Source organism: Orbicella franksi, chromosome 10 (assembly GCF_964199315.1).
Source record: "Orbicella franksi chromosome 10, jaOrbFran1.1, whole genome shotgun sequence".
NCBI lineage: Eukaryota > Metazoa > Cnidaria > Anthozoa > Scleractinia > Merulinidae > Orbicella > Orbicella franksi.
In genome coordinates this window covers 15,914,321-15,939,702 of record NC_138154.1, presented here as the reverse complement: position 1 = coordinate 15,939,702, position 25,382 = coordinate 15,914,321, and the positions used below count along the sequence as shown (strand labels likewise).

At 39.5% G+C, this 25,382-nt stretch overlaps 1 protein-coding gene across 3 annotated transcripts; it reads right to left on the bottom strand.

The window, feature by feature from the left end:
- Positions 1 to 292: 292 nt before the first annotated feature.
- Positions 293 to 25,322, bottom strand: LOC145500323 (ATP-binding cassette sub-family C member 4-like). 3 transcript variants are annotated; one of them, XM_081479830.1, is made up of 9 exons: positions 21,871 to 25,322; positions 21,199 to 21,327; positions 14,481 to 15,025; positions 12,344 to 12,723; positions 10,337 to 11,688; positions 5,901 to 6,471; positions 5,425 to 5,561; positions 4,768 to 5,129; positions 293 to 4,155 (listed from the first exon to the last, which is right to left on the bottom strand). In XM_081479830.1, the coding sequence occupies exons 3-9, from the start codon at positions 14,994 to 14,996 to the stop codon at positions 3,586 to 3,588; spliced, it is 3,888 nt and encodes a 1,295-aa protein (XP_081335956.1). In that variant the 5' UTR covers positions 14,997 to 15,025; positions 21,199 to 21,327; positions 21,871 to 25,322; the 3' UTR covers positions 293 to 3,585. The 3 variants fall into 3 exon arrangements, with proteins under 3 accessions (XP_081335956.1, XP_081335957.1, XP_081335958.1); XM_081479831.1 differs by having other exon boundaries at positions 21,199 to 25,322; XM_081479832.1 differs by lacking the exons at positions 21,199 to 21,327; positions 21,871 to 25,322 and adding an exon at positions 20,180 to 21,190.
- Between the last annotated feature and the right edge of the window lie 60 nt (positions 25,323 to 25,382).

Here is a 25,382-nt window from a genome sequence, read left to right as displayed (position 1 = left end):
ATCTCGGCGTTTTCACAAACCGATCTATTTTTAGTTTGAATTCACCGCGAATTCAGTTGCGTTACACTGCAAATTTCAAAGGGGCTGAACTGCAATTTTCTCGAATTTTAATCGGTGTTCATGCAAAAATGCTTGTAGATCCCACGAAAATAAAACTGTAAACCTAAAATTCATTGACTGAGCTGTATTTGGCTAGAATATAAAATGATTTGAAGCAATACCGGTCAGCTTTTTATCGCTGAATTTGCATAGTTTTTGAGTTTTGTTTTAATTAGAAAAGTGTGTCTACTTAAGGTAATTCCTCTGAAATAAAAGTGACAATAGATTTTTGTTCAAACTTTGTCCACTGAATATTTGTCATATGATAACTTCAATTTTGAAATAAAAAAGGGGGGTGCCCATACTCATTAAGGAGCAGTGAGGCATTGAAAATGCCCTATTTTGGCATTATTTAATGCTTATTATAAGGACGCATTCCCAGTAATTGTAACATCTTTGTGAGCCCGGACTCATAAGAACACGCATTAAACTACAGTCAATACATTGTGTCGGACACAAATAAACGTTTAAGTTTGATTCAGACAGAAAGCTAAATCCTTGATTAAAAATTTGAACCAAATTTCTTGACATGGTTACCGACTGCAAAATAGAAAAGACCACAGTGTATCTGCTATTTTTCTTATTTATTTAATTTTCAGCAATAGAAATTAGATGAGTCTTTTCTCACGCAAAGCTTATGATTAGTTGATTACAACGACTGGAAAAAAAATTGGGGTGCCCATGCTCGTTGGTGAGCTAGGACCATTTTTCAACTGACAGGGCTCAATATCAAGGCAAATCCGTCATGTTTTCAATATGCGCGTGGACAAGCGCGCGCTAATGACACCATAAATTATGCGCAGTAAGGATGCGCGATGCAAATGAGAGGAATGACCTTAAGGTGGCCGAACACAGTTTTCGCGCGCGCTTTTGCTGATGCAATTCAGCGCGCGCACAAGGATTGCAAAAAACAAACATGCCGTCAATAGAGCGATCATTTTATTTACTCAACACCCGCACTATCTGTGCTATTTTTCTCTATAATTGAACGCAGTGTATTGATGGCTTTAGTCTTTCATCACGAAGCTTTGTTAGAAAAGGTAACGATGCAAGGAACCCAGCAATTCTCAGCTTTTTCTTTGTTACCGAAAGAACCCAGTTAAATGCAGTGCATGCGTAGTAAGTCAAAAAATTGCGATTGAATGAAAAATTGCACTCTCGGAAATACGCCTATTTCTCGAGAACCACTCTTAAGAATTTCACGAAATTTGGCAGGAAAATACTTTAGGAAATAAGTAACTGGAGTATTGAAAATAATTGAACTTTAACGGAGGAAATTCTAGATATTACAGTGAACCTTCAACAAGGGATAATTAAAGATCTCTCTGTTAAATTAGCAAAATGGTGTTAACTTGTGAGAATCGTTACAAGTTTGTTGCATGCAAATTATCACGAAAATCTAATGACTGGATTTTCTACAAATAAACAAAACCGATTTTAAAGGCCTTTTTATTTTTATTCATGTTGCCATGGCAACGGCACCCACGTCAGCTTAACCATCAAAAAAGCAAAGTTTGTGTTGTTAACTTGCTTGCTGCCATTTTTGGCGACCGAGAGATCAAAAAGGTGAATGAAACACAGGTATCAAATACTGTGTTCAGCCACCTTAATCAGGGTTCAATTCGCTCGGAAAACACAAGAAATGAAAAGAATCACTATATCTTGATTAAGGAAGAAGATATTGTATTTACAAGCGCAGACGAAAACGAGTTTAATAAACATCGCTACATGTCCAGGGGTCAATTTGATAAAACTTTTACACTTGTGTTAAATCCACAAGTCGGACTATTGTATTTACAAGCGCAGACGAAAACGAGTTTGATTACTAAAAATCGTTACAAATCCAGGTTACAAGTGTCCGACTGGTTATTACAGGTGTAGCGCTACACTTGTAAAAGATAGTAAGAATCAAGTTAATAAAACTTTTACAAGACTCCGAATTGTATTTTTTTTCAAGAGTCCAACTTGTAAATCACAAGTGCAAAATACTAGTCGCATGTCATTTGCAAACATTGAGTACGGCTTCTGAAAAACATATTAGAGCGTCAAAACATATCGTCATCTAGTGAAGAGGAACTCGACGAACTCATGAGACGTCAAGTTATCCACCAACCTAGGAGTTTTGAAGAAAGACGGCTTTTTGACATGGAAAATACAAGAGAATTCCAAGAGAGTTATTTCTGTTTGCTGCAAAGAAAAACACTAAAATACCGATTTAGTCAGGCTTAAAAGCGGAGCTCCCACAAAATCTTCATCATCTACTCGACACAATAACCTTTAAAGAAATTCAGCGATAAGCATTTCATTAGTAATCTAATTTAATCAGGAATCTACATTTAAACACAATATGCATATCACTTCGTTTGAGTATCGAATAGCTAATCTCGTCTCAACGAAGGATGACCGAATGAAAGAAATGTTAAAGAAACTTCGTTTAATAATGATTATCATTCAAGGTAAAGCCAAAAAATTCATTTAAAAGCCGGAAAACATCCAAAATTTCAAAGACTTGCGATATACAAATTTAATAAGTATTAACGCCATTAGCGTGATTTAAATATTATATTTGCCGACGGCTTTGCAGTCATTTTATCGGCCGTAGCTTTACCAGTCTTAGCTGTAGCGATATTTCGCAGAACAAGAACAATATATCGCTAAGCTGAACACTGCCAGTACTCAGGGAAATACCGCGACGTCTGTTACAACAATGGCTTCGCGATATTTCGCGTGATATATCGTTTCAAGCAAAATATCATTCAAATATCGCCGAAACATCGCGAGTATCGTGATATTAATCGGTTATCGTTTTGCATTAATTTTGCACAGTACTGCTGTAGGAGAAGTTTCTCCCTTAATCGTTCCAAATTGTCCTTATAGAGGGATATCTTCTTGAAGGAAGTTACTGATAGTGTTAATGTAGGCTGTCACATTATGCTGTTCGTTTTCTTTCTCTAATTGTAAACTCATGTCAACTTCTTGTTATCAGTTTTTCATGTGCTTTGCTCTGCCGCATGATATGTTATGAACCACAAGTTAAGATTTAGTATTTCCAGTTATTCTGGCTTTGCAGTCTAGTTTTAAAGTAGCAGGTCTTTAACGTTTTCCAGCAGTAGCATAGACCTTGCTAATGGAGATATCTTATTCAGCAAGCGTAATGGTCGCGTTAAGTGAGGTGCTCGGCTTTTTTTTTCCACAGAACGATCTAACCTTGCTGTTACTCTGTGTAAAAGTGGCCCTCCTTGATTTGATCTACGGTGGTCTCATGCTGAAATCTGGATAATTTAGCTGAGTCTACTAAAAGCATGAAACTTTGTAACGCCTAAAAACGAAATTTTTTACACAATTTTCTTTTCCCTTTGACAAAAAATATTATCACAGGTAGGTCCTTAGGAGACCGAAGAACTGGGTACATGTCTACACATAACTTAAGGGAGACTGCCTCAGGTTTTAGACTTATATGGAAGATTCCATGCAGTGCTAGTAGGTTTAAAGAAAATTGGTTTGAGGGGAAGCCGAGTTAGAAGCCTGAACAAGACGAGCCAAGTATCCATTCTTATTCTCGAGCAAAACTTCAGGTTTGTCAAACTCTACTACTCGTCCCTGCTCCATAACCAACACTTTATCATAGTCCATGATTGTGTTCAAGCGATGAGCGATGATTACTACAGTGGAATCTTTAAATCTGTCGCGTATAACTTCTTGAATCAGTCTGTCTGTCTTGAAATCCACATTAGCAGTGGCTTCGTCCAGAATGATGATCTTGCTTCTTTGTAACAGCGCCCGCGCTAAACAGACCAGTTGACGCTCTCCGACACTGAAGTTGTTCCCGGACTCTCTCAACTTGTAATCCAGCTGGTCAGGTAATTGTTGCACCAGGGTCTTCAGCTGCACATCTTCCAAAGCACGCCACAAATCATGATCTTGATACAAAGAGAAAGGGTCTAGGTTCTTCCTGAGACTGCCGCTAAAGAGGACAGGATCCTGGGTTATTACGGCCATGGACCTGCGAGACGCCTGAAGATTGAGATCCTTGATATTCACACCATCTATAATGACCTACGTGATGAATGAAGAAATGCGAGTCAGGATGAGCTATGGATAATAGACTTAACTTTATTTATTATCATATGGCAAGGTAGTCTTGAGATAATTTCGAGCGTTCTGATTGGTTCTTCCTTGGTAAGAATTTTGCCATAAGGACCGTTTCTATGGTTACGGTCATAGGCAGTGCATTGTTTGTTTTCGAAAGCCAGCAAATTGGAGAATTTTGGGGTTTACGTGTCCGGCTGGGCTGAATGTTGGAGATCGATGTATTTTTTTTGTTATCCAATTCACTGTAATCTTATTGATGTGTTAATTAAAACCGTCATTCCAACAGTAGACCGCTAAAAACATCTGGTCTGCATACCATCTGAAAACCGTTGTTTCGTTCGACATAGGCAAACTATTTGCAATTCCCTACTGATAGGTTCTGTTGTGCTAAATGTCACCTGATGTCAAATAAATTAGGACTTGATATAGCTAAAGAAAGTAAAAGTTAACAATTAGCACCAGGTAATAAATATGAAGCTACACAGTATTGACGATTATAGTGAGTTCCTCTTGCTAACGATGAGAGAGCTAACTAAATAACTTATACCCGAAGTAGGATTTTTCTTATATAAGTACCTCTCCTTCAGGTTCTGGCATTCGGAACAAAGCTGTCACTAAAGATGATTTCCCAGCACCAGTGCGACCTGCGACGCCAACTTTCTCCTTATCAGCGATACAGACGCTTATGTTGTTCAAAATTGCCGGCACGCCTTTCAAATAGGTCAATGACAAGTCACGTAATGTCAAGCTGCCCGTTGTCGGCCACTCTTCAGGTGGAAGGGTTTCAGTGCCGTACCCAGGCTCTGGCTCAATTTCGGTGTATGTGAACACCCTCTCTACTGATGTCATGTAACTTTCTGTTTCCGAAGCCACACGGATGCCATATTGTGAGGCTTCTAAAGTCTCGGCTGCAAAGGTGAGAGCCATACCTGCCAAAGCTAAAAACAAAAGCGAAGGCTTTCTTGTTTCCTTTATTTTACATTACTATATGCGATGAAAATGCCTGATGTCTAATTTGGAAGAGATCGAAGAGCAAAAATCAGAAGGATGATGCTCTGTTTTGCCTTGACTTATTTCCTTATATTTATGGCAGTTATTCACGAGTCCCCTGTAGGATCAGATGTATCCAAAGTATTGTTCAAATAGAAAAGCCTATAGTCGTCTTGAAAATTTCTTCGAATTCAGACTGGAATATGTGGTGGAATGGAAAGTGCCCAATGATTAGGTACTTACCGGGACTTTGTGTTGCTAACAAAGATCCAGCTGACACGGAAGTCACTAGAAAGTTAGTCAGAAGGTCTCCTCTAAACGCGAGCCAAAGTATAGAGGCCTTCAATAATACGAGCGCTGACGTGTTTCTGTCTTGATATCTCCAAAGAAATGAAACAAAAAACGCAGATTAGCTTCATCAAGCTTAACACGTCGAAACGGACTTTTTACGCTACAATAGTCGGTCAAGAATCTGTCTATGAGTAAACCAGTATAGGCTCATCATTACGATAAAGGAAATCATGGTTGGAGTTTTCATCAGTGCTGATCCTCACTCTTTTGTCAAATGTAAAGGTTGTTCACTATACGAAACTTTCTTCATCTATGTTAACAAACCTAGGGATAAATCTCCTGCTCTTTACAAACGTCTTCATAGTTTGCGAAGGTAAACACGCATGTTTAAGGTAAACATGCATGTAACAGTTTGAGTATACACTTACTTGTAAAATTTTTGAAGGAAATCGTCCTCCATCTCTGATGATCGAATTATCTCCAATCCTGTCAAGCTATCAGCAATATGGGAATACACTGGACTGCATGTTATCGCCTCAAGTCGTCTGATCTCCCGGGCGGACCTCAAATAATACTTAGCCAGGTAAATAAACAGAACAGTCAACAGAGTACAAGTGATAAAAAGCCACACATTTGCTACTGCTGAAAGTATGGTAGCACTGAAAAAGTAGAGACACAACTGAATGGCAAAAAGGAATTTTCTTGGAAGGATATCGTCCATGCACCCAACATCTTTAGAGAAGCGGTTTAAGATGCGACCAACTGGATTAGTGTCAAAGAATAGAATTGGTGCTTTCATAACTGCTTTTGTCATCTTGTCATGGAGGTTTTCTGAAGCTTTCAGAGCAGCGAGGTAGAAACCGAACGAGGATATTATCGTAAGAAGTAAGGAGCCCGTAACAATGGATCCGTACACCAAAAGCGTTGTGTAGCTCTTCTGTTGTCCAAATGGCATCTCAGTCATCCGAGAGAGCCACCAGAAGGGCGCTATCAAGAACACTGAAATAAAAAGAAAAGTATGTGTATCATCAAGTTTTGATTTTGGACACAAATCATTTAGGGCTTAGGGGCAATACTTGGAAACAAACAGGTGCGGAAAAAATGCTATAAACAGTAACAATAGAACATCTAAACGACGTATGTTCTGTTAGGTTCTGTGGAAGTTTCGGGCGAGGGCTAAATGTGTCCAAGATTAATTTTAACTAAAAAAAAATGTCTGAATGAGATTCACTTTATTTATAAAAGGATTTTAAAAAGTGCCGGTTTTCATGTGACGTCATCAATTTCCAAAATAAGAAATTACCAATCCTTGTCAGGTTTTAGTTTCATCAGATGTAAGACCCTCTAATAACTTGACGTTTTGCAACGTTTAAGCCCGACAGAGTTCCTCATTATGTAATGGAGCACGTCGGAATTTCCAAGTTAATGCGTTGCGTGACATTAAAATGGCGGCTCGATAAGGCTGTTGAGTAAGTCAAAAGATGAGTTATTGCTCAAGTTTTTACTAACTAAACAGTTCTTGCTCTAAACAAAATATTAATTTCAATGTATCGGGGCTCTAGAGTAATAATGTCTCGTTTCAATGGCAAACTCAATGACAGATGTTTCTGTTACTTTACGGCCGCCATGTTTGTGTCCCTCCGAGGGGCACAAACATGGCGACGCCATACAAAGCTCTATAAATTTGAGTGAAACACTTTTCCGAATAACGCGCGGATGGAAAACCGTACAGACTTAAAACTTGGCCAGGTTATTTATATATCAATCATTCTTCATATCTCAGCTTCTCGACTTAATTTATTGAATGGTTACGATTTTTATTTTTGATGGCGTGGCAAACCAGCCATAAGAAAAAACGCTCAATTCCAGTTACAACAGCAGAAAGAGAGCTTCTTGGTTCAAAAGCGGAAAGGCAAACCCGTGATCGCACAGATGCATTTTGGATGGTCCAGCCACCCAACTATGGGCTAATGGCTCAGCTCTGAAATTAGTGACTCTGGCAACCTACAAGGACATTTGACAGGTGTGAACCTAGGTTCCTCAATGACTTATTTCCTATTCTGTCGTTCGGTGACTCAGAATTCTTCTTTTTAGAGTAGTTAAACTTAACAGCTTCTCCCTATTTATTCACATTATTGAAGCGCCATTCCACCATACATAACTATGAAGCATTTACTTGATAAATGCTGCAATGAATAGACATAGAAAACCTTACATTTTTGAGAACTCTTTGAAAGGTATTCCCGGGATGCCGCTAAAAGTGGTGTGTTCAAGTTTTCCAGTGTATTTTGAGATCTGTCACAGCATGAAAAAAGAGATTTACGGAAAATTAAAGTTGCGTTAATCTTTACGCCAGTTTTACATTGCTTGTTAATGCGCGGAAAGGCAAATTTACGCCATCGGACGTAAAGCTCGCGTTAAGGCAGCTTAAAGTTGAAAACCAGATTTACGTTCCGTTACGCGCCATGTAAAGTCTGCGTAAAGTTACTCTTACGAGACTATATGTAAAGTTGTTGTAAAGCTAGCATAAATGTGCCTAGTCACTTTTCCGCCTATTTACGTTTTATGTAATAGTTGTGTTAAGCTATACTTTTCGCAAAACAAGTAAAGCTTTCTTGAAACTAGCGCAAGTGGTACATTCCTTTTAAACGAGGATTGTCTCGCAGCTGGTCGCGACCAATCCGTTTCTACGTGTTTTTCACGATGGGGACCAAAAAAAAAAAAAACTGGGTAAATCCAGGGCTAGGATAAGTGATAAATATTTCTATTTCTCAATAATTGAACCAATATTTTCCCTTTTGCCTCTTTGCCCCATGTTCCAAAGACTCAGCATCATCTTTAGTTATCCAACGTTTTCGGTATGCACATCGTAATAAGCCTTGCGATGTTTCCGGAAAGGTGCCCTCGATAAATATTCATCGCAATGCCCACACAACAGTCTAGTTTGTCTTCGCAGACAGGAAGACATCCAGTTTTGCAGCGTAAACAAGTGACATGAAGACTACATGAGAACGTGACTGTTGATCGTGACATGACAAAAGCCGCCATCTGGCTTTAGCCAATCACGTACTAGCTGGTAAAAAAGGTCAATAAGAAACTTCTTTTATGGCGGGAACTTTCGGTGGTACACTTTCAGTTGTCGGTGGTTTCTGTCGGCGTGATTAAAGCGATTTTAACGTGATATTTACATGAGTTGTGCGTCCTTTTCGATCTGTTAACCGTTGCATTTGACTGTGTCGTTGTGTGAGGGTTTAACTTTTTGCTTCGTGACCTGACTCCTGATCTTTTACCTCGGCAAAATGGACGACCAATATGTTACGTTGTGCTGCTTGAAAAAGTTATTACTGAAAATATGCACCTGAGAAAAGCAATGGAGGCACGAGATAATGAGCATGGCATCCAAAATGGCGGTCAGGAACTGAAAGATCTAGGAAGATCCCAATCCCGCAACAGTGCTGTGTAAGTATATTCTATCGGTATGTTTTGAACGGCTTGTTGCAAACAAAACGAAAAGAAAATGCATGCAAGTGAGCAAGGTTTAAGTCATGTTCTGCTAATCATTCGGCGGTAACCTTAAGTTTATGTTGATTTTTTTCTCCGCATTCGATTGTTTTGCGTTGTTTTGGTGTGGAAGAAACGTTCAATCGTCGCTTGAATTCAAGCATCGTGTTAGCATTGTAAACAATGTAGGCAGGGGAAAAAACGAGGGGTCTATTAATGACTCTTTGTGTTATGACGAAAGGTGGGGGATAATATTACTTTATTACAATCGAACCTCTATTGAGCGGTCACTAATCAAAGTCAAAAAATCATTGTCAGTAAGATACTGTCAATAACACCCCTATTAACGGGCCATCTTTACCTTTAAGCGGCTGCAGCCCACCACTGGTCCTCCCAATGAGGGTTTTCTATTGCCCTTTACCCCTATTAACCGGCCAACCAAAATTTAACACATGTAGTTTGGCTTTGTTTTGGAAAAGGCAATGACAGATAGTAAGAGTCTGAAATAGAAAGATTAAGTGACGAAAGATCACGTGATTGTCTTCATGTGATTCCATGTTGCCTAAAGCAGGTGTGTAGTTTTAATAAATTGACGTTTCTACTAATTGATCGTCATGGCAATTCCTGATGAACAAAAGTAATTCAGCTTATAGCTGCAAGTTGTGAGTTTAATAAACGATTTATCTATCTATCTACCTTTATTAAGCGGCCAACCTCTATTAAGTAGCCACTTCCCATTTCCTCTTACAAGACATTATACTTGTGTTTGACCGATATGAAAAGAATATTTCGAAAGAAAAATAATGCTGTCTCACTAGCTTTCCTAAAATGTTTCAATGAATTAAAAAAGTGAACTTTCCTGTATTTTCATACCATTACTTTGTTTAGATCAGACTGAAATATCTACATCGACCGGTTAATTGAATAATTTAATCAAACAATGAATTATTATTTCATTCACCCTTGTTAGATACGAGGTGATTGTAACTAACTTGGCGCTATGTGCCTAGTTTGTTAATTATCACCTCGTATCCAACCAACTTGGGTTCTCGAAATAACATTGAGGAATATTCTCAGTTCAGGGAAGGAAGAATGAGAGACTCATTTTTTCCTTGTTTATTACAGCAAGACTTTAAAAAGATTTACAAACCACCGCAAACGAATGACGTTTTAATTTTGAAGGCTTTAAGTTGGAGAAGAGTTACTGCAATAGCCATAAAATTACACTTATCCATGAACAGTTTACATCTGTCGGTAGAGGAGGGCACCCACACTGTGGTACTAGACTTTGTACAAATAGTACATTGCACTTTTTATATCCTCTAAATGCAGGGAATGACATGGACTAAAAATTACTGCTTACCCTGAACAATTGCGAAGAACACAGTAAGACTGACTATCAAAACCGTTGGGAGAGCAGCTCTTAAGTATTTCCAGTACAACCACCACTTAACGGTTCCAACCATTCTGTCCTCCGCTTCATCTTCCAGATCTACCCTGTCATGGTGTTCTCTAGCGGAATTCATCGATTTCAAGGTATCTTCACTGAATACCGAAAACCTCTCGTCATTGTTTTGCTCGCCATTGAAATCTTTCTTTCCTTGAGATACAAAGTAAGAAGCAACTTGCTTGTCCTTTTTCATTCGACTGTACGTTCCTTCGCAGACAACGGAGCCATTCCGCAGAATAACAATGCTGTCTGTTTCTTTCAAAAACTGCAACTGATGAGTGACCAGAATACGCATTCGCCCGTCTAAGAACTCTTTGATGCATCTATCAAACAAATGTTTACCGACCTTGGCATCCACTGCACTGAATGGATCATCCAATAAGTAGATGTCCGCATCTGAGTAGATTGCACGTGCCAAACTAACTCGTGCACGCTGACCACCACTTAGGATCGCTCCACGTTGTCCAATCTCAGTTAGATCACGTTTCGTAAAGCTTGCTAAATCTTTCTCCAAGTCACAAACATCGATAACCTTATTGTACTTTTGCTCATGGAACTCTTTGCCAAAAACGATGTTGTCTCGCACAGTACCAGAATAGACCCATGGCGTTTGGGAGACAAAAGCTATTTTTCCAATACAAGAAATTTTGCCAGAGGAGATTGGGATTTCACCTAAGATGGTCATCAACAATGACGTTTTGCCGCTTCCAACTGGCCCTGTTATGCCCACAAGTTGCCCATTAGTGGCACTCAATGACACATTATCTAAAGTAGGAAGCTCTGACGTATGGCTCCAAACACATGTAACATTCTCAAGAGATACCTGTGGATTGATGTCCTGACATGTTTGTTCCAGTTTCTGAGCACTAAGCAAAGCCGGTTTTCCATTTCGAAGGCTCTCAATTCTAATAAATTGGGGTTTATACTTTCTACCTTTGAAGTAAACCTCTAAAGTAGAGGGATTGTCTTGGTAATCCAGTTTGCGCGTTGGCATGGATTTCTTTTCTATTACGTTTTGCATCCTACTGCATGCAGTTCTTGCATCGGCAATGTAGCGTAATGCATCTGCTATAAAGATCGTGACTACCATCTTTATGTTAGTTAAGAGAGTGAGCAATGTAAAGACTTGAAACGACGTCAGCGAAGCATCTTTGAAAAGCAGAGTCGTGACTGAAATGAATCCTGCCATGGCTGAGCTAGAGAAGAACAGGGCGTAGATACTGGAGACAAGAAACCCTCGGATACGAATCAGTGAGATTTCCTTTCTGTCAAAATGAAAATTGAAACACATTGTGTCAATAATACGACATCAAAACTTTCACTGGTCTCAAAACGTTAAAAACAGGGAAGATATTTCAGTCTCTGGTCTCTGTAGTTTTAAGTAACCATACTCACAAAGTAGTTTTTTTGAGCCAGCCCGTGATATGTCCAATTTTTTCTCGCATTTTGATTGGTCCTTACTTATGATCTATTGCGGGACAGACGCATAGATGACGTCTAGAGACATTCCATGTAGCCGTGGGTCTGTTCAGTACTAGATTACGGAAGACGTCAAAATGGCAAGAACATCACTGACACACTGGCCTAACGGCTCTTGCGTCACTTTTTTAATCTTACCGCATTTTGACGTCATCTGTGACGCACGACAACATGGAATCTATTTATTACATGGAAAACGATGAGAGAACCAATACAACTCGCGGAATTCCAATAGAACATGGCTGGGTAGCTTTTTAATTGCTGATAATTATGTTCGACTTTAGGCTCAAAAACGCCAACATCGTTGGTTTTTGAATATCAATGTCAGTTGCTGTCGTTTTTAATGAGCGATAGTAAACTCGGATGAGCAACGTTGAGTATTCGCTCAAGTGGCGGGCGTTTAGCCTAACTGATTGGAAAGGCACCAATTTAGACACTAACCTCCTTATTTGGGCAACAAGGTCTCTAAAGTTCCATTCCCAGGCGTACATCTTAACCACGCGGATTCCTGTAATGATCTCTTTCATAATCTTCAATCGTTTGTCGGTCACAGCAGCGGACTGTTGGCGTATCTTTCCGGCCTTGTGAGCTGCAAATGATCCATACGCAACAACAAGAAGAAAGAAAGAAGCTCCTATTAAGGCTTGCCATGCGACTAAGTACCACACAAGAACCATGGAGGCAACAATGTCCAGTGGAACAAATGAAAGCTCAAAAATACCAAAACCCATTTTCTCAATGGCTTGAGCATCGTTGGAAACAAGATTGATAGTGTTTTCTGAAATGGTATCTTCTAAAGTACTTCTATTTAGGCTACGAATCTGGAAAAGAAGGAAAATACAATATGTCTTATTTTATAATCAGAGGTTGCAGCCGTTTTCGATTGAGTCTCATCAGACTGAAACCAAAGTAATCACACCGACTGATCACAAATGACACAGAAAAGCCAGTGAAAAAGTCAAAACCCAAAGCAAATACATGTGTCCGACGCAAAGCGCGGGAAAACGTTTGCGAGCGGGTCGCGATTGGTTTCAGTTTTCCTTCGATTCTGACAGGACGACAAAGTGGCGCCTGTTTTTTAAGCCAATTTCCTGACGTGGGAATGCAAAACCAAGTAAATACCTCAGTAAGCTGTTGATACCGTCGAGATGATTTAACAGGGAACTTAAGCAACGACGACAAATTAGCTGTCGTCGTTCGCGTTCCTCAGACTACGCAAAACTCGGTCATTTCGCGTTCTTGTTTTGCAGAGGACGGCAAAGAAATGTGTAAAGATTTATAACGCACGTGCGCAGCTATTGTTTCGCTCATCAAACCTTTTGTTTGGTGACCAAGCCCGCTCCCAGACTCTCTGTCCTCTGTCCTCTGCCTCCCTTGTCTTTGGGGGAAAGGCCCTGGTCGCACTGGTCACGTGACCACCCAGAATATGGGTGATAAAAAAATCTGTTGGGCGGGAGGGGTGGCAGAGTGTTTTGATTTTTGCTGTGACAAACTCAGTGGGTTTCAAATCCTCAAGCAGTCGCCAAACGCTACCCTCTTTACCGGGATTCGAAGTCGCATTTTGCCGAGGAATAATGCTACATTATTTCAGCCGTCTTCAAAATCTAGAAGACTTTCGTTCACAAAGAAACTCGGCAGCCGAATGGAGCACAAATCTGACACAGACTTTTCGACGGTTTGCACATGTCTCTTGATATCTTTGATTTCGGAGGTAATTTATTTATTGTTTGTGCGGTGTCTTGGATGTTAAAAGGTGTTAAGTACTGAAGCTGTAATAAACACAAGTACAACGCTACATCGAGCACATGGCGGACCTGATCCAAGAGCGCGTAGATCTGACGCAACAGCACGTAAACGAGGCTACTAACGTACCCAGACTCTTGTCGGCGAGAGTACAAAATATACCACAAAAAGTATTTGTCATACGGCAGATTAGCCGAGTGTCCTGACTCGATTTACAGCAGTGCATTTGTCGACATAAGCGCACTTACATATTTCATGTGCATTAGGTTTATGAAAGTTTACATTTAGACAGATGTATAAAACACGGTTCCTTGGCATAGTCAAGAATTATATTTTGCAAAATGGTAAATAAAACATAGTTCTATATGGCGAACAATGTGCCGAGAGGTTAGTTCAGGTAACATGAAACAGCGAAACAGGTTTACCTCTTAGTAAATCGACCGGCTGGAATTGAAATCAAAGTGATACCTCAATACGCTGGATATGTATAAATATATTTCGTTTGACCTGTGTGAAGCTTAGAATACGGACTGGAAAATTTCAAAGGTGTATTTGTCCCTGTGTAGTTCAATAAAGCGATGACCAGCGATCGCTTTTCTTTCGCTTCAGTTGAGATCGACAAAAATTATTCGTATACTCTACCTCGGTGGAAACGTTTGTGTTTGTGTCACAGGTGGTTTCGTGACAAGCCGCAACCAGGGTATTTTTCCCAACGACAAAGGGAGGCAGGGGAGAGAGAAATTACCATGTCATGTGCATATATCAAGTACAAATGATAGCTTTTCCTTTCGAGTTACGCCTTATTAGAGCCAGATTTCTGATCAAAATTACTTGCCTTTTTATACACTAGTCCAGTAATGGCTACTTTCAGTTTGGTCGATATCATATCCATCTTGAAGACCCCATGATTTGAGCATGAAGTCCTTATGAAGGTAACGAGAGAAATACCAATAACAAACGGCAGCGTTGCTGTGTAATTGATTTCTGTAGAAGTGGAAATGCTTTTCAAGAAGAACCACACAATCAAAGGAAAAATACTAAATGCTATAGAATGAAATAGCCTGAGGAACGCTACAATGACATAGTCTCTGCAGGGAATAACTCTCATCATGGCCCTCCACAGGCGAGGCTTTGTTCGGTTCTGTTCAGACGCTCTTTCCTCTGCCAGCCATTCCCTCTCCAAGTCAGCCACCAACCTTTCTGCTTGATTGGACGTTTCCACTGGAAACAAGTGTTTCTCTTCTAATGGTTGTTTGCTTCCGAGTTTCAGAACATCGTTTATCCAGGAAGCAGTCAGCTGCGAGAGAAAACTTGCCTGGTCTCTCGGATTACGAACGAGAGTATCTTCCATTTCTCAATTACAATGGCCTTCTGCGGAACCTGAGAGAAGTAGGTGAGAAAGAAAGAAAGAAAGACAAGCAAAGTTACAAACGCAAATCCTTTTGTACTCGTCTTTGACTCTCTACGTGCAGATCATTTATTGGTTCAAATCGTCAAGAGGTATAAATAGTTCTTACAATATTTTACTTGGCTCATGAAAATCTCATAACCTTAGAGAGAATAAGAATTTTAATAGTTTGATCGGTGTAGGTTTTTACTTGAGGTATGAAAATTGGCCTGGCTCATGAAACCTGAGCTTAAAGAGAAAGAGAGATTTCAATAGTTTTATCGGTGCTTTGTGCTGTTTGTTTCTACATGGGTGCGGCTCGGTTCTTTTCTCTTGCGGATATGTTCTTACAATACGAAACAATGTTTTGCTTCGATTTTCTTTTCTTTAGACATTTTAAATCCATTCTCTGTTGCAAAAACGATGACGATCCTTTTAAGAACCGGCTTTGGGTCATTTTAATGAGGCGAATCTCCGGAAATTTCTAACTGAAACTCACATTGAATCAGACCGTGATTAACACATTCTTGTCCCCAAAACCACCTTTCGCTCTCTACCAGAGCGGCCTTGACACGGGGAAAACGTGATCCGAAACAAACATGATTCGATTGGCTGAATCTTGGACTAAGATTGTTACTACACTTGTAGATTCAACGCCCAGTTCTTTACTGGTTGATTTCTCCCTAAAATCGTTCGATTACAAAAGATCACTAAGCTTGTGTAACTCCCATACTAAGCTTTATGTTACGGTATTTTTAGAGATCGGTCTTCTTTTCCCGCGAAATAGGTCAGTTTAGATCTTCACGAGCGCGTATATGTCTGCCCATTCTTTTTAGCCCTTATGGTTATTTTGGGCAGGCAGTACTCTATACTAATTTAATGTTTATTGTAATTATTTTATAAATTGCGAGTACAAATAAATGGTTGTTGTTGTTGTTGTTGTTGTTGCCTCAGGTTGTTTTTGCTTGAATCTTCCGGTGAAATGATGACGGAAACTAACGTGAGAATAGATCTTAATAACAAAAATCGACAACAATCGATATTCCTGAAGACAGGAATAATCGATTGCTAACGATTTCTGTCAATCGATTGATTTCCGATATCGATTTTTATCGATTAACTACGTCTGGTTTCACATATCAATATTCTAACAGGGCTTCGAGGCTTTCGGGTCAAAATTGTAAATTTTTTCAGTTTCTTTTGTCTCTCAATTCCCAAAAGAGACTTGGATGCAAAGAAAACAACACCAAATATAGAAGTTTTTCCTGAAAGCCTCGGAGCCATGTTAGAATATTGATATATCGAACGTGGCCTATTGAAGAACAGTTTTTCAGTGAATCATGACCAATAGGCCCTTTGCAGCTGGGGTCACGGGACCAAATTTTTCCTAGAAAATTTTTATATTATGGGCTATAACTTGAAGAATGCTAGAAATGGAAAGAGCGCATCGAAAATATCAAAATGGCCAAGTTTGAGGCCCCTGACATTAAAGAGTAAGTTTATACGACCGTTTGAATTTTCGGAAAATTTAGAGGATTTGTATGGAAGTTGTTGCTGGAGAGCAAGGTCTTGCTCTCCAACAACTTTTTCCATACAGATCTTCTTATTCTTTTAAAAATTCAGACTGTCATAAAATCTCATTCTTTAATGATGGGGGCCTCAAACTTAGCCATTCTGATATTTTCGACATGCTTTTTCCATTTCTGGCATTCGTTAAGTTATAGCCCATAATTTTATGAAAAATAGGTCACGTGATGGCTTAGTTGCAAAGGGCCTATTACCATGTTAGGCTATTGTGTTTTGAAAGTATTGCGCTAAACGATCCCTCCGTTGGACCACTATTGTAATGAAAAATAATAACCATTTATAATCTAACCACGATAGCATCTATTTCTTACATCATAACCTAAGTTAATTAGTAACAGTGACTGGACCGAGTGGAATACAATTCAGGTAGTAATCGCGCGAGTAATTTCAAAATCGGACGAGCGCGAAGCGGAAGGCCGATTTGAAACTACAAGCACGATTACTCCCTGAATTGTACGACAGGTGGTCTAATTACTAATTAATCGTATCTATAACAAATTTTGGAATTAAAAATGTCTTTTGAAAACTTCTTTTGAGCGAAAACGTATGTAACGCGTTTCATAAGTTTTGAAAACTGTAGGAAACATTGCAAAGAAAGCCATTAAAGCGCGCGCAATTGACGGGCGAATCACGAGGGTATCCAATTACAGGAGTCCAATTACAAAAAGTTCAAATTGGATACCTGTAATTGGACACCCACGTGATCGCGCGCCGACTGCGTGGCAAATAGGCGCGCGGAGAACCAATCACGATCGAGAATTTTGTTATAGATACGATTACATCCATAAAACGGCAGACGCACAATCAATCGTATGGAAATGTTCAGTTTCTGGCATGAGGCAAACCAATTTCGTTGTTAGGTTATGAACCAGGCGAAGTCAATCGATAAACCGGTAATCGATATCAATCGATAACAATCGATATCAATCGATAACAATCGATACCAATCGAAGATTGATATCGATTGCCGTAACAATCAATGAAAATCGATGAAGAAAAAAAGTTGTGAGTTCGATTGTTATCGATTGCCGATAGTAACGATTAAGGATTGATTCGATTGGTATCGAGTGTTATCGTAAATTATTTTTGTCCTTTTACAAGTTACACTGATAGAATGTTTGACAAAATTTGTGTGTAATGGTTTTAATGAGTCATTTTATCATAACCTGCGTATCTTTTACAATCATCAACAAAATAACGAGAACAGAAACAACTAACAGAAACATTTTGGGCTTTAAATCTTTCTTTGGAAGAAGCCCAGGCCAGAGTAGCAGTGCAAAACGGTCCAGTCTCATTGTAGCGTCGGCAGAGTCAGAGTCAGTGTTCTACTGACTTCAGGAATTATTTCAGTAATTTACATTAGGAAGCAAACGCGAGGATAGCTCTCGGAGTAGGCCAGAAGGAATTACACGGTGGCGAGAAGATATGAATTTTATGTTCGAGTCGCAAGAACAATATCTCACTCGTTCGCAGCGCTCACCTGTGAAATATTGTTCTTGCTACGAGAACATAAAATTCATATCTTTGGGCTAACTTACAATGTTCTTTCTATTATATAGACATACCGATAACGGCGTTTTTGACGATTTTGCGAAGATTTCTGACCTCTTTCCAAAGGTTTCCGAAGATTCTCCAAAACTTGTCCGAAGGCCACACGAACGTTGCCGAACATTTCGGAAATTTTTCGAAGATTGCCGAAGATTGCCGTAGAATTTCGAGGAAGACCCGAGGATGTTTCGATGATACACGAACGAATTTAAGTACAAGTTGAGAAACAAACTTGATATCAGTGAAATCTTCGATGTCTTCACTAGTGAGGATATGGAAAATACGCCACTCGAGTCTCGGATATGGTTTCGTATGAATTTTACGAGTGGTGCATTTTCCAGTATGCATTCGTGTCTATATAATAAAATCTAGTGGCATGGCAGTAATCACTTTGCCGCCATAAATATTTACCAGGAACAATACATGTAAAAGAAGAAGTAGTTTTCAGGATGCAGTCGATAGCGCAACAATGAACGGACATGCCAAGATTCTGCTTAAGACCCCAGAATACCTGGAGAAGAGATCACTCCACCTGGACTTTGAATCCTTAGTTTAAAATCGTCATGTCATGTCATGTCAGTAAAAATGCTGAAGATGAACACCTGTCTCGTGTTGTTCCAGGTACTATTTTACGCAATAATAAAGCCATCTTTGAATAGTCTGGGTGGTTATTGTCGATTTTTATTGTCGGCTATTGTCGATTTTTGTCGGAAACAAACGTAAGAATAGATTTCAATAACAATTTTCGACAACAATCGATATTTCTCAAGACAGGAAGTATCGACTGTTATCGATTTTTGCCAATCGATAGCAAGCGGCAATTGATAGCGATTGAATCGAATGATTTCCGATATCGATTTTTATCGATTGACTACGTCTGAAGGACCGTCGATAAAATCAATTAGAAAACACGCTTTTACTTCTTAGTGGACTAAGTAAGTAAGTAAGTAACCTTTATTTAAACACGATAAGTAATTAAGCTTGCAGCTTGTGGGGTCGTGTGTAAATAAACAATAAAGAATAATTACAAAATAAGAATTAAAAAATTTACAATGAAAGATCTAATCTAGTTTAAATCAAAATTTGCAGCTATTAATAATTTACGTAATTATTGACATTATGAGACTAAGGCCATCCCTTTTTTTTCTCTGTTTAGCGTCGTCCGACCGGCCCAGATTTTCGTATTTTCAAAAAAAAAAGTTACACAGAAGGCAATGAAGGCAATGACACATGATTTCAAACAATTGTCACTTTAATCTGAAACATAAGCAATTTTTTTGCCTTACAGACTTTTAGTTTTTCCCTGTTCTCGTTTGATTTTAACAACGACGTCGACTTTTTCCTTCCTCCATTGCCGCGATGTTGACTTTGTAACCACACCTTGTTGTTTCCAGGCTCCACGGATATCATGCTGAGGTACCGGACCTCCTAGCTCCAGACTCCTTTTCCAATTTTTTTTATTTATTTATTTTTTCCTTTTCCGACCGACCGACCCAAAATCAGAAAACGTATTCGATAATAAACGAAAAAAAAAGGGGATGGCCTAATAAACGTATACCAATAGGCACTCAATTCATCTTCTGCAGTATATATTCGGAAAGCTAATGTCCCTGACCAAAGTAAGATTATTGATCATCTTAGAGAAGCTGTTTACACTGTTCGCCATTCGGCATCCAATCCGTAAAAAATTCCACAGAATTGTACCTCTGTAAGATACGGAGGATTTCTTGATATTTGATTTAAAATGAGGGATTTCCAGCTTAAGGCTGTTTCTTAAATTATAGGAGGATTGTGATTTTGCAATATGTGCAGTCATACAGGGTGGTTAATCATTGTAGTACATTTTATAAATTAGTTTCAGAATGGAGTTCTTATAATAGGTTCTTAGAGTGTCCCATTTGGCCCTGGTGAGGGCTTCAACTAATGGTAAATCTTTAGGACTGAATGCAATATCTCCAGGCAATACTAATGAAGTTTAATGAGCAGTAGTGACTGTTTTAACTGATACGTACGGGTGCATGAGTATCTGTTATGGCACAGTGGCAGGGCGTATTTTAGGCTCTGAGGTAAACCAATACTCCATTGACAAGTTAGCTCAAACACGAAAGGATAAAATACGTTATACTTCAATGCAGACTTTAGTTTAAATTGCGTCGAGCGAAAAAATATTGACTCGAAATATTACAATCAAAGGTATTGAACAGCTCATTTACAAGAGAAGATTACAATTCATTGGTTAAATTCAACAGAGCATATCAGTCCTTATAGTTCACTGCTAAATTTTCTCCGATTCTTATCGATTTAAATTGATCACGTGAGACGATAGTCTTCACCCGCGGAGAGACACTATCAGCCGATAGTGCCCGTCCGAGGAAAATACCCGGATGATTAGTACTCGTCCGTGAACATGTTCCTGTAAACAAGCGGGCTTATAGAAAATAAACAATTAAAATTGTATTTACTGGGTTTTCGTCTGTTTTCTTTTTCAAATTTTACATTTGCCTTTCACGCCTTTCATCAAGAAAAAAAGTTGAAAATAATTCAACATGATTTTTGAACTGACGCGCGGAAGAAAATTCAGTGGTGAACATTAAAGACAATAGAGTGTTTATGTCTCGGAACTATCGGCCTGATAGCTGCCCTTGGAAATTTGATGTTCTTAAAACTAGCATATTTGTTTTAAAAACATCAAATTTCCGGTTGACGACTATCAGCCGATAGTTCCCCGACAGAAACACCCTATTGTTTGAATAGAGGCATGAGATATTGGTAAGCTTGGTACTATTTCATCGATTGATGAAATCGTCGGGATCCTCATGCTTACCGAGAATGCCATCAAGGATGTTAAGTAATCGGTTGGGTTTAGTCACTTATAGTCTGTGGTTATCCAGCTTAAGACATGATGTAATATAGATTGTTAAAAATTTCTTTTCTGTTTACGGACGCTTCATTCGGGGATTACAGCTGTTATTAGTATGTGATAAAACGCAGTAGCGGACCTTAAATATGATGTGAAATGCAAATCACTTACCTGGCAAAAATCAACTCAAGTTATGGCGTAAATACAGTAAATGTGGCAAGGTCTATCAAACGATTCGTATCTCAGCTGAGCCAAGCGTGATCGTCACGCGATCTTTTCTCGTGGCCCACAACTTGACAGCTGTCAAGGCAAAACAAACGGGAGTTTAAGAAGCTACGACGGCGACGCCGGGGACAACCTGCAAATCCCTCGATACTCTTAGGTCGTTTAGTTTGTTTCTCTTTGTCCAAACCACTTCGAAACTGAATATGGAACACAGTACAAAATTCGAAATATAAATTATAAAAATTAGCCGTTGTGGTTTGCGTTCTCCAGACAACGCAGAATTTGGTCATTTCACGTCGCTGTTTTGCAGAGGAAGGTAAAGAAAAGTACTAAGAATTATAACGTACGTGCAAAGCCATTGTTTTGCTCATCAAACCTTTTGTTTAGCGACGTTGCCGTTGCCGTTGCCGTCGTGGATTTCTTAAGCTTCTTAATATCAGCCCTAAGTGCCCGTCCGAGGAAAATACTCGGATGATTAGTACTCGTTCGTGAACACGTTTCTGTAAACAAATTTCTTTTGTGTTCACGGTCGCTTCATTGTGGGATTACAGTTGGTATTAGTACGTGATTCAACGCAGTAGTGGAATATAAATATGATGTGAAATGCAAATCACTTACCTGACAAAAGTCAGCTCAGGTTACGGCGTAAATACGGTGAATGTAGCATGGTCTATCAAACGATTCGTATCTCAGCTGAGCCAAGCGTGATCATCACGCGATCTTTTTTCTTGGCCCACAACTTGACAGCTGTCAAGGCAAAACAAACGTTTAAAGAAACAAACTCACGGCAACACAAAGAGATCTGACAGGGAGAAAAAATCCGTTCACTTCAAGATAAATTTGCTCCCGGCAAAACATAATCAACTCACGGAAAAACAAAATTGAGTTACGGGGAACTCAAGCGACAAAACAGAGAAAATGGGTTGGTCAGCAGTTGTCATTTTCAAATAAAAGTTCTTTCGTGTGAGGAGTTAACGAAAACGGCTCGCTCGGAACTGCCATGTTCTTGTCAATTTTCTCGAAATATTTTCTAGCAGTTTTGTCGTCCCCTATTTGTGGCAACCGTTCGAGGTGTTTTCCCACTGAGAAAGGGCTTTCAAGGTCGCGTCTCCTTATTGGCTCAATATGGGACTCTTTTTCCTCAACCACACGATTTACGTTATCGTAGACGGTTGGCTTGGAGGTGCAAAGTCGAGGTGAAGTGCGAGAGGAGATGAGTGGGTTCCATGAAACGTTCAGTGGATTAAAATACTATAAAATATCAAACTACGTTGTATTAGTATCTACCTTTATATTCTTTATTGAGACATTTTACTTTAAAACCTTATCTTAAGCTTTGTAACAGTTTCATAAGCCGGCAGTCTCTACCAAGGGAGTAATAAATCGCAACCATTCAAAAATTAAGTCAAGAAGCAACCTCGCCAAGATTTAGGTCTTTGCGATTATTCATTCGCGCGTTATTCGGAAAAGTGTTTTACCCAAATTTAAAGAGCGTTATATGGAGACGCCGTGTTGGTGCGCTTCCGAGGGGCGGCCGTGAACTAACAGAAACATCTATCAATGAGTCTTGCCATCGAATCCAAAAGTTATTACTCTAGAGTTCCGTCACATTGAAATTAATACTTCTCCTAGTGCAATAACTGTTTAGTTAACAAAACGTTGAGCAATGACTCATCTTTTGACCTACTCGAGAGCCTTATTGGGCTGCCATTTGATGTCACGCAACGCATAAACTTGGAAATTCACACGTGCTCTATTCATAATGAAGAACCTGTCAGGCTTAAACGTTGCAAAACGTCAAGTTATTAGAGGGTCTTACATCTGATGAAACTAAAACTTCACAAGGATTGGTAATTTTTTTTATTTTGGAAAATGATGACCTCAGATGAAAACCGGCAATACAAGAAAAATTCATACTTCAGTTAAATTTCAATCCTGGGTTAGGACCGGTTAACGTTAATTGTCATCCGAACACCCCGCTCCTGAATACAACATGTAACCCTCAGAAAACCCCAGAAAACGCTCAATTCCACACACAATGCTCAGCGCACAACGAACAGGGAGGATACCTTTCACCATTATCTTTCACTCTTTGTCGACAAATTCCTTAGTCTCCTCCGCAGCCGTTTTTTGGGATGTCACGCAACGCTCCCCCCAAAGAAACGGCTGCTCACATCCGAACCACATTCTTTTCCTTTTGTGTTTGTGGTTTGTTTGCGCTCTGTTGAACGGACCAATCACATAATAGCAGTGTGAATGACGTAAGCTTTCGCGCGAAAAGGTCTGCGGTGCGAACACGCGAGGTATTTCTGGCTTTTGTTTCACGCCGCACGTCGCCAAAAATAGGCGGTGTTCGCAGGTTACGATCATGACGGACGAAAAAAATTGTAAATGAAAGTCCTAAGTGCAAGTGCTTCATGTGCTCATCGTTATGTTCAGCTATAAATGAGACAATATATATTTTCTCGAAATATCAAATTGTAAGCGTCAATCAAGGGCCAAACGCTTCCTACAGATTGTAATCAGGCCGGAAAGAGCGGCATTCAGAACTCGATGTCAACAAATCGAGCGAAGCTACTTGATTTCCTGGTTCCTTTATTAAGTTAAAATAGATATCTTCCTTCTCGACAGTAATTTTTTGAGTTGAAAGCTTCTAATAATTAACGTGAACTTTGAAGAGTCTTCAGCTACATAGAAAGCTCGTGCAAGCGTCGCCGGTATTTTTCGGCGTCCCTAAACAAAAGGCGGAAATCTGTATGTTTATTTGTGACATCTCCCACGACGGGATACAAAGATAAAAAACACTCCCTGATTGGACAAGTTTCAAAGGGCGAATTTGGCGCGAAAACGTTCTTGAAAATGGAACGGAAGCGGTGATTGGCTAATTTCGTGAAAGGAATGTTGTTCGGATGTGAGCAGCCGTTTCTTTGGGGGGAGCGTTGCGTGACATCCCAAAAAACGGCTGCGGAGGAGACTACAAATTCCTCGGCTTTTTTAGGCTTCCGAAAAAGCTCTGGCACAAGACGCCATGTTCTCTTTGGTCAGTAGAAGGAAAGTTCAAAACACGTGTGCGATATGATTTTTACCTAATATTTTGTTCGTATGCTAATTTCCAACGTTCACAAAAGCATCATTGTTATCATCTCTATTGGGAAACTTGCAGTCACGTGTTTTATCAGGTCTAAAATCCCGATAAAAAACTGCTGCTCGTTTATTAAACATGACCAGGAGCCATAATCGGGGACGGAGACCGTATGCGCGCGCCATCTCTAGTATTGGGGTTCTCCCCATGATATGGGACAATAATTCTATTTTTAGAACAAATTGCGCCATCGCCTGCGGCACACGCGCGTACATGCTGCGAGGATTTTTGCGGATGTCGCGCGGGGGAAATGGCGTCCGAAATTCCCGAAATTTTTCATGTTTTTGGCCCACAACTCAGCGCGTTTACGTCTGTTGGAATTTTGCTTAAGTATTTTCGTCGTAAGCTGCTCCAGTATGAGTGAAGTAAGACAGTGTCGAATTTAGGTATGTTCCGCTGTAAGCTTATATATATCGCTGACCAAGTTGTGTTCCGACGGATGCTTCTTTTACATGAGCTGTACATTACTCCACTTTAAATTTCACATATGTTGGAGATTAACAGCTTTTCCATTACACAGCAAAAAACTAGCTGGATATATTTAGATATAGCAGAGCTTCAGGACTTCATAGTTTCCTAGCTCCTCTTGCCACACGCTTGCGAGGAATTTGTCAGTCTATCGCGACCGAAAAGTAGGACAAAATAATTGCTAGTTTGAGTTTCGCTTGAATTGTAAGCAACGTTTGATGTTTCATCAAGGCCCAATAACTTTACGTCCGTAGATACTGCTCAGTTTTATTCGTGTAAAAATCCAGTAAATTCTCTGTTGTCGATGAATGAGAGCGCCCGCCGATGCGTGTTTTGTACAGTCAGTAAACATGACAAATTGTACTTCCGCTGCACTTTCGTGTGAAAGCGTACATCGAACTCAAACAATAACTCTATAGTTTTTAAATATGTTTGAGATTGATAAATGTTTGAGAACATATTAAAAGCTAAGCTGAAAATATGTGAATAAAGCAGAAATAATCAGCAAAGTTACGATGAA

Coding starts and splice junctions, on each gene's coding strand:
- LOC145500323 (XM_081479831.1), bottom strand. CDS start 14,996: ATGGAAGATACTCTCGTTCGTAATCCGAGAGACCAGGCAAGTTTTCTC. Junction 6,472..10,336: donor GTTCTTCGCAATTGTTCAGG/GTAAGCAGTAAT, acceptor TTTTTATTTCAG/TGTTCTTGATAGCGCCCTTC. Junction 5,130..5,424: donor GTTAGCAACACAAAGTCCCG/GTAAGTACCTAA, acceptor TTTTGTTTTTAG/CTTTGGCAGGTATGGCTCTC.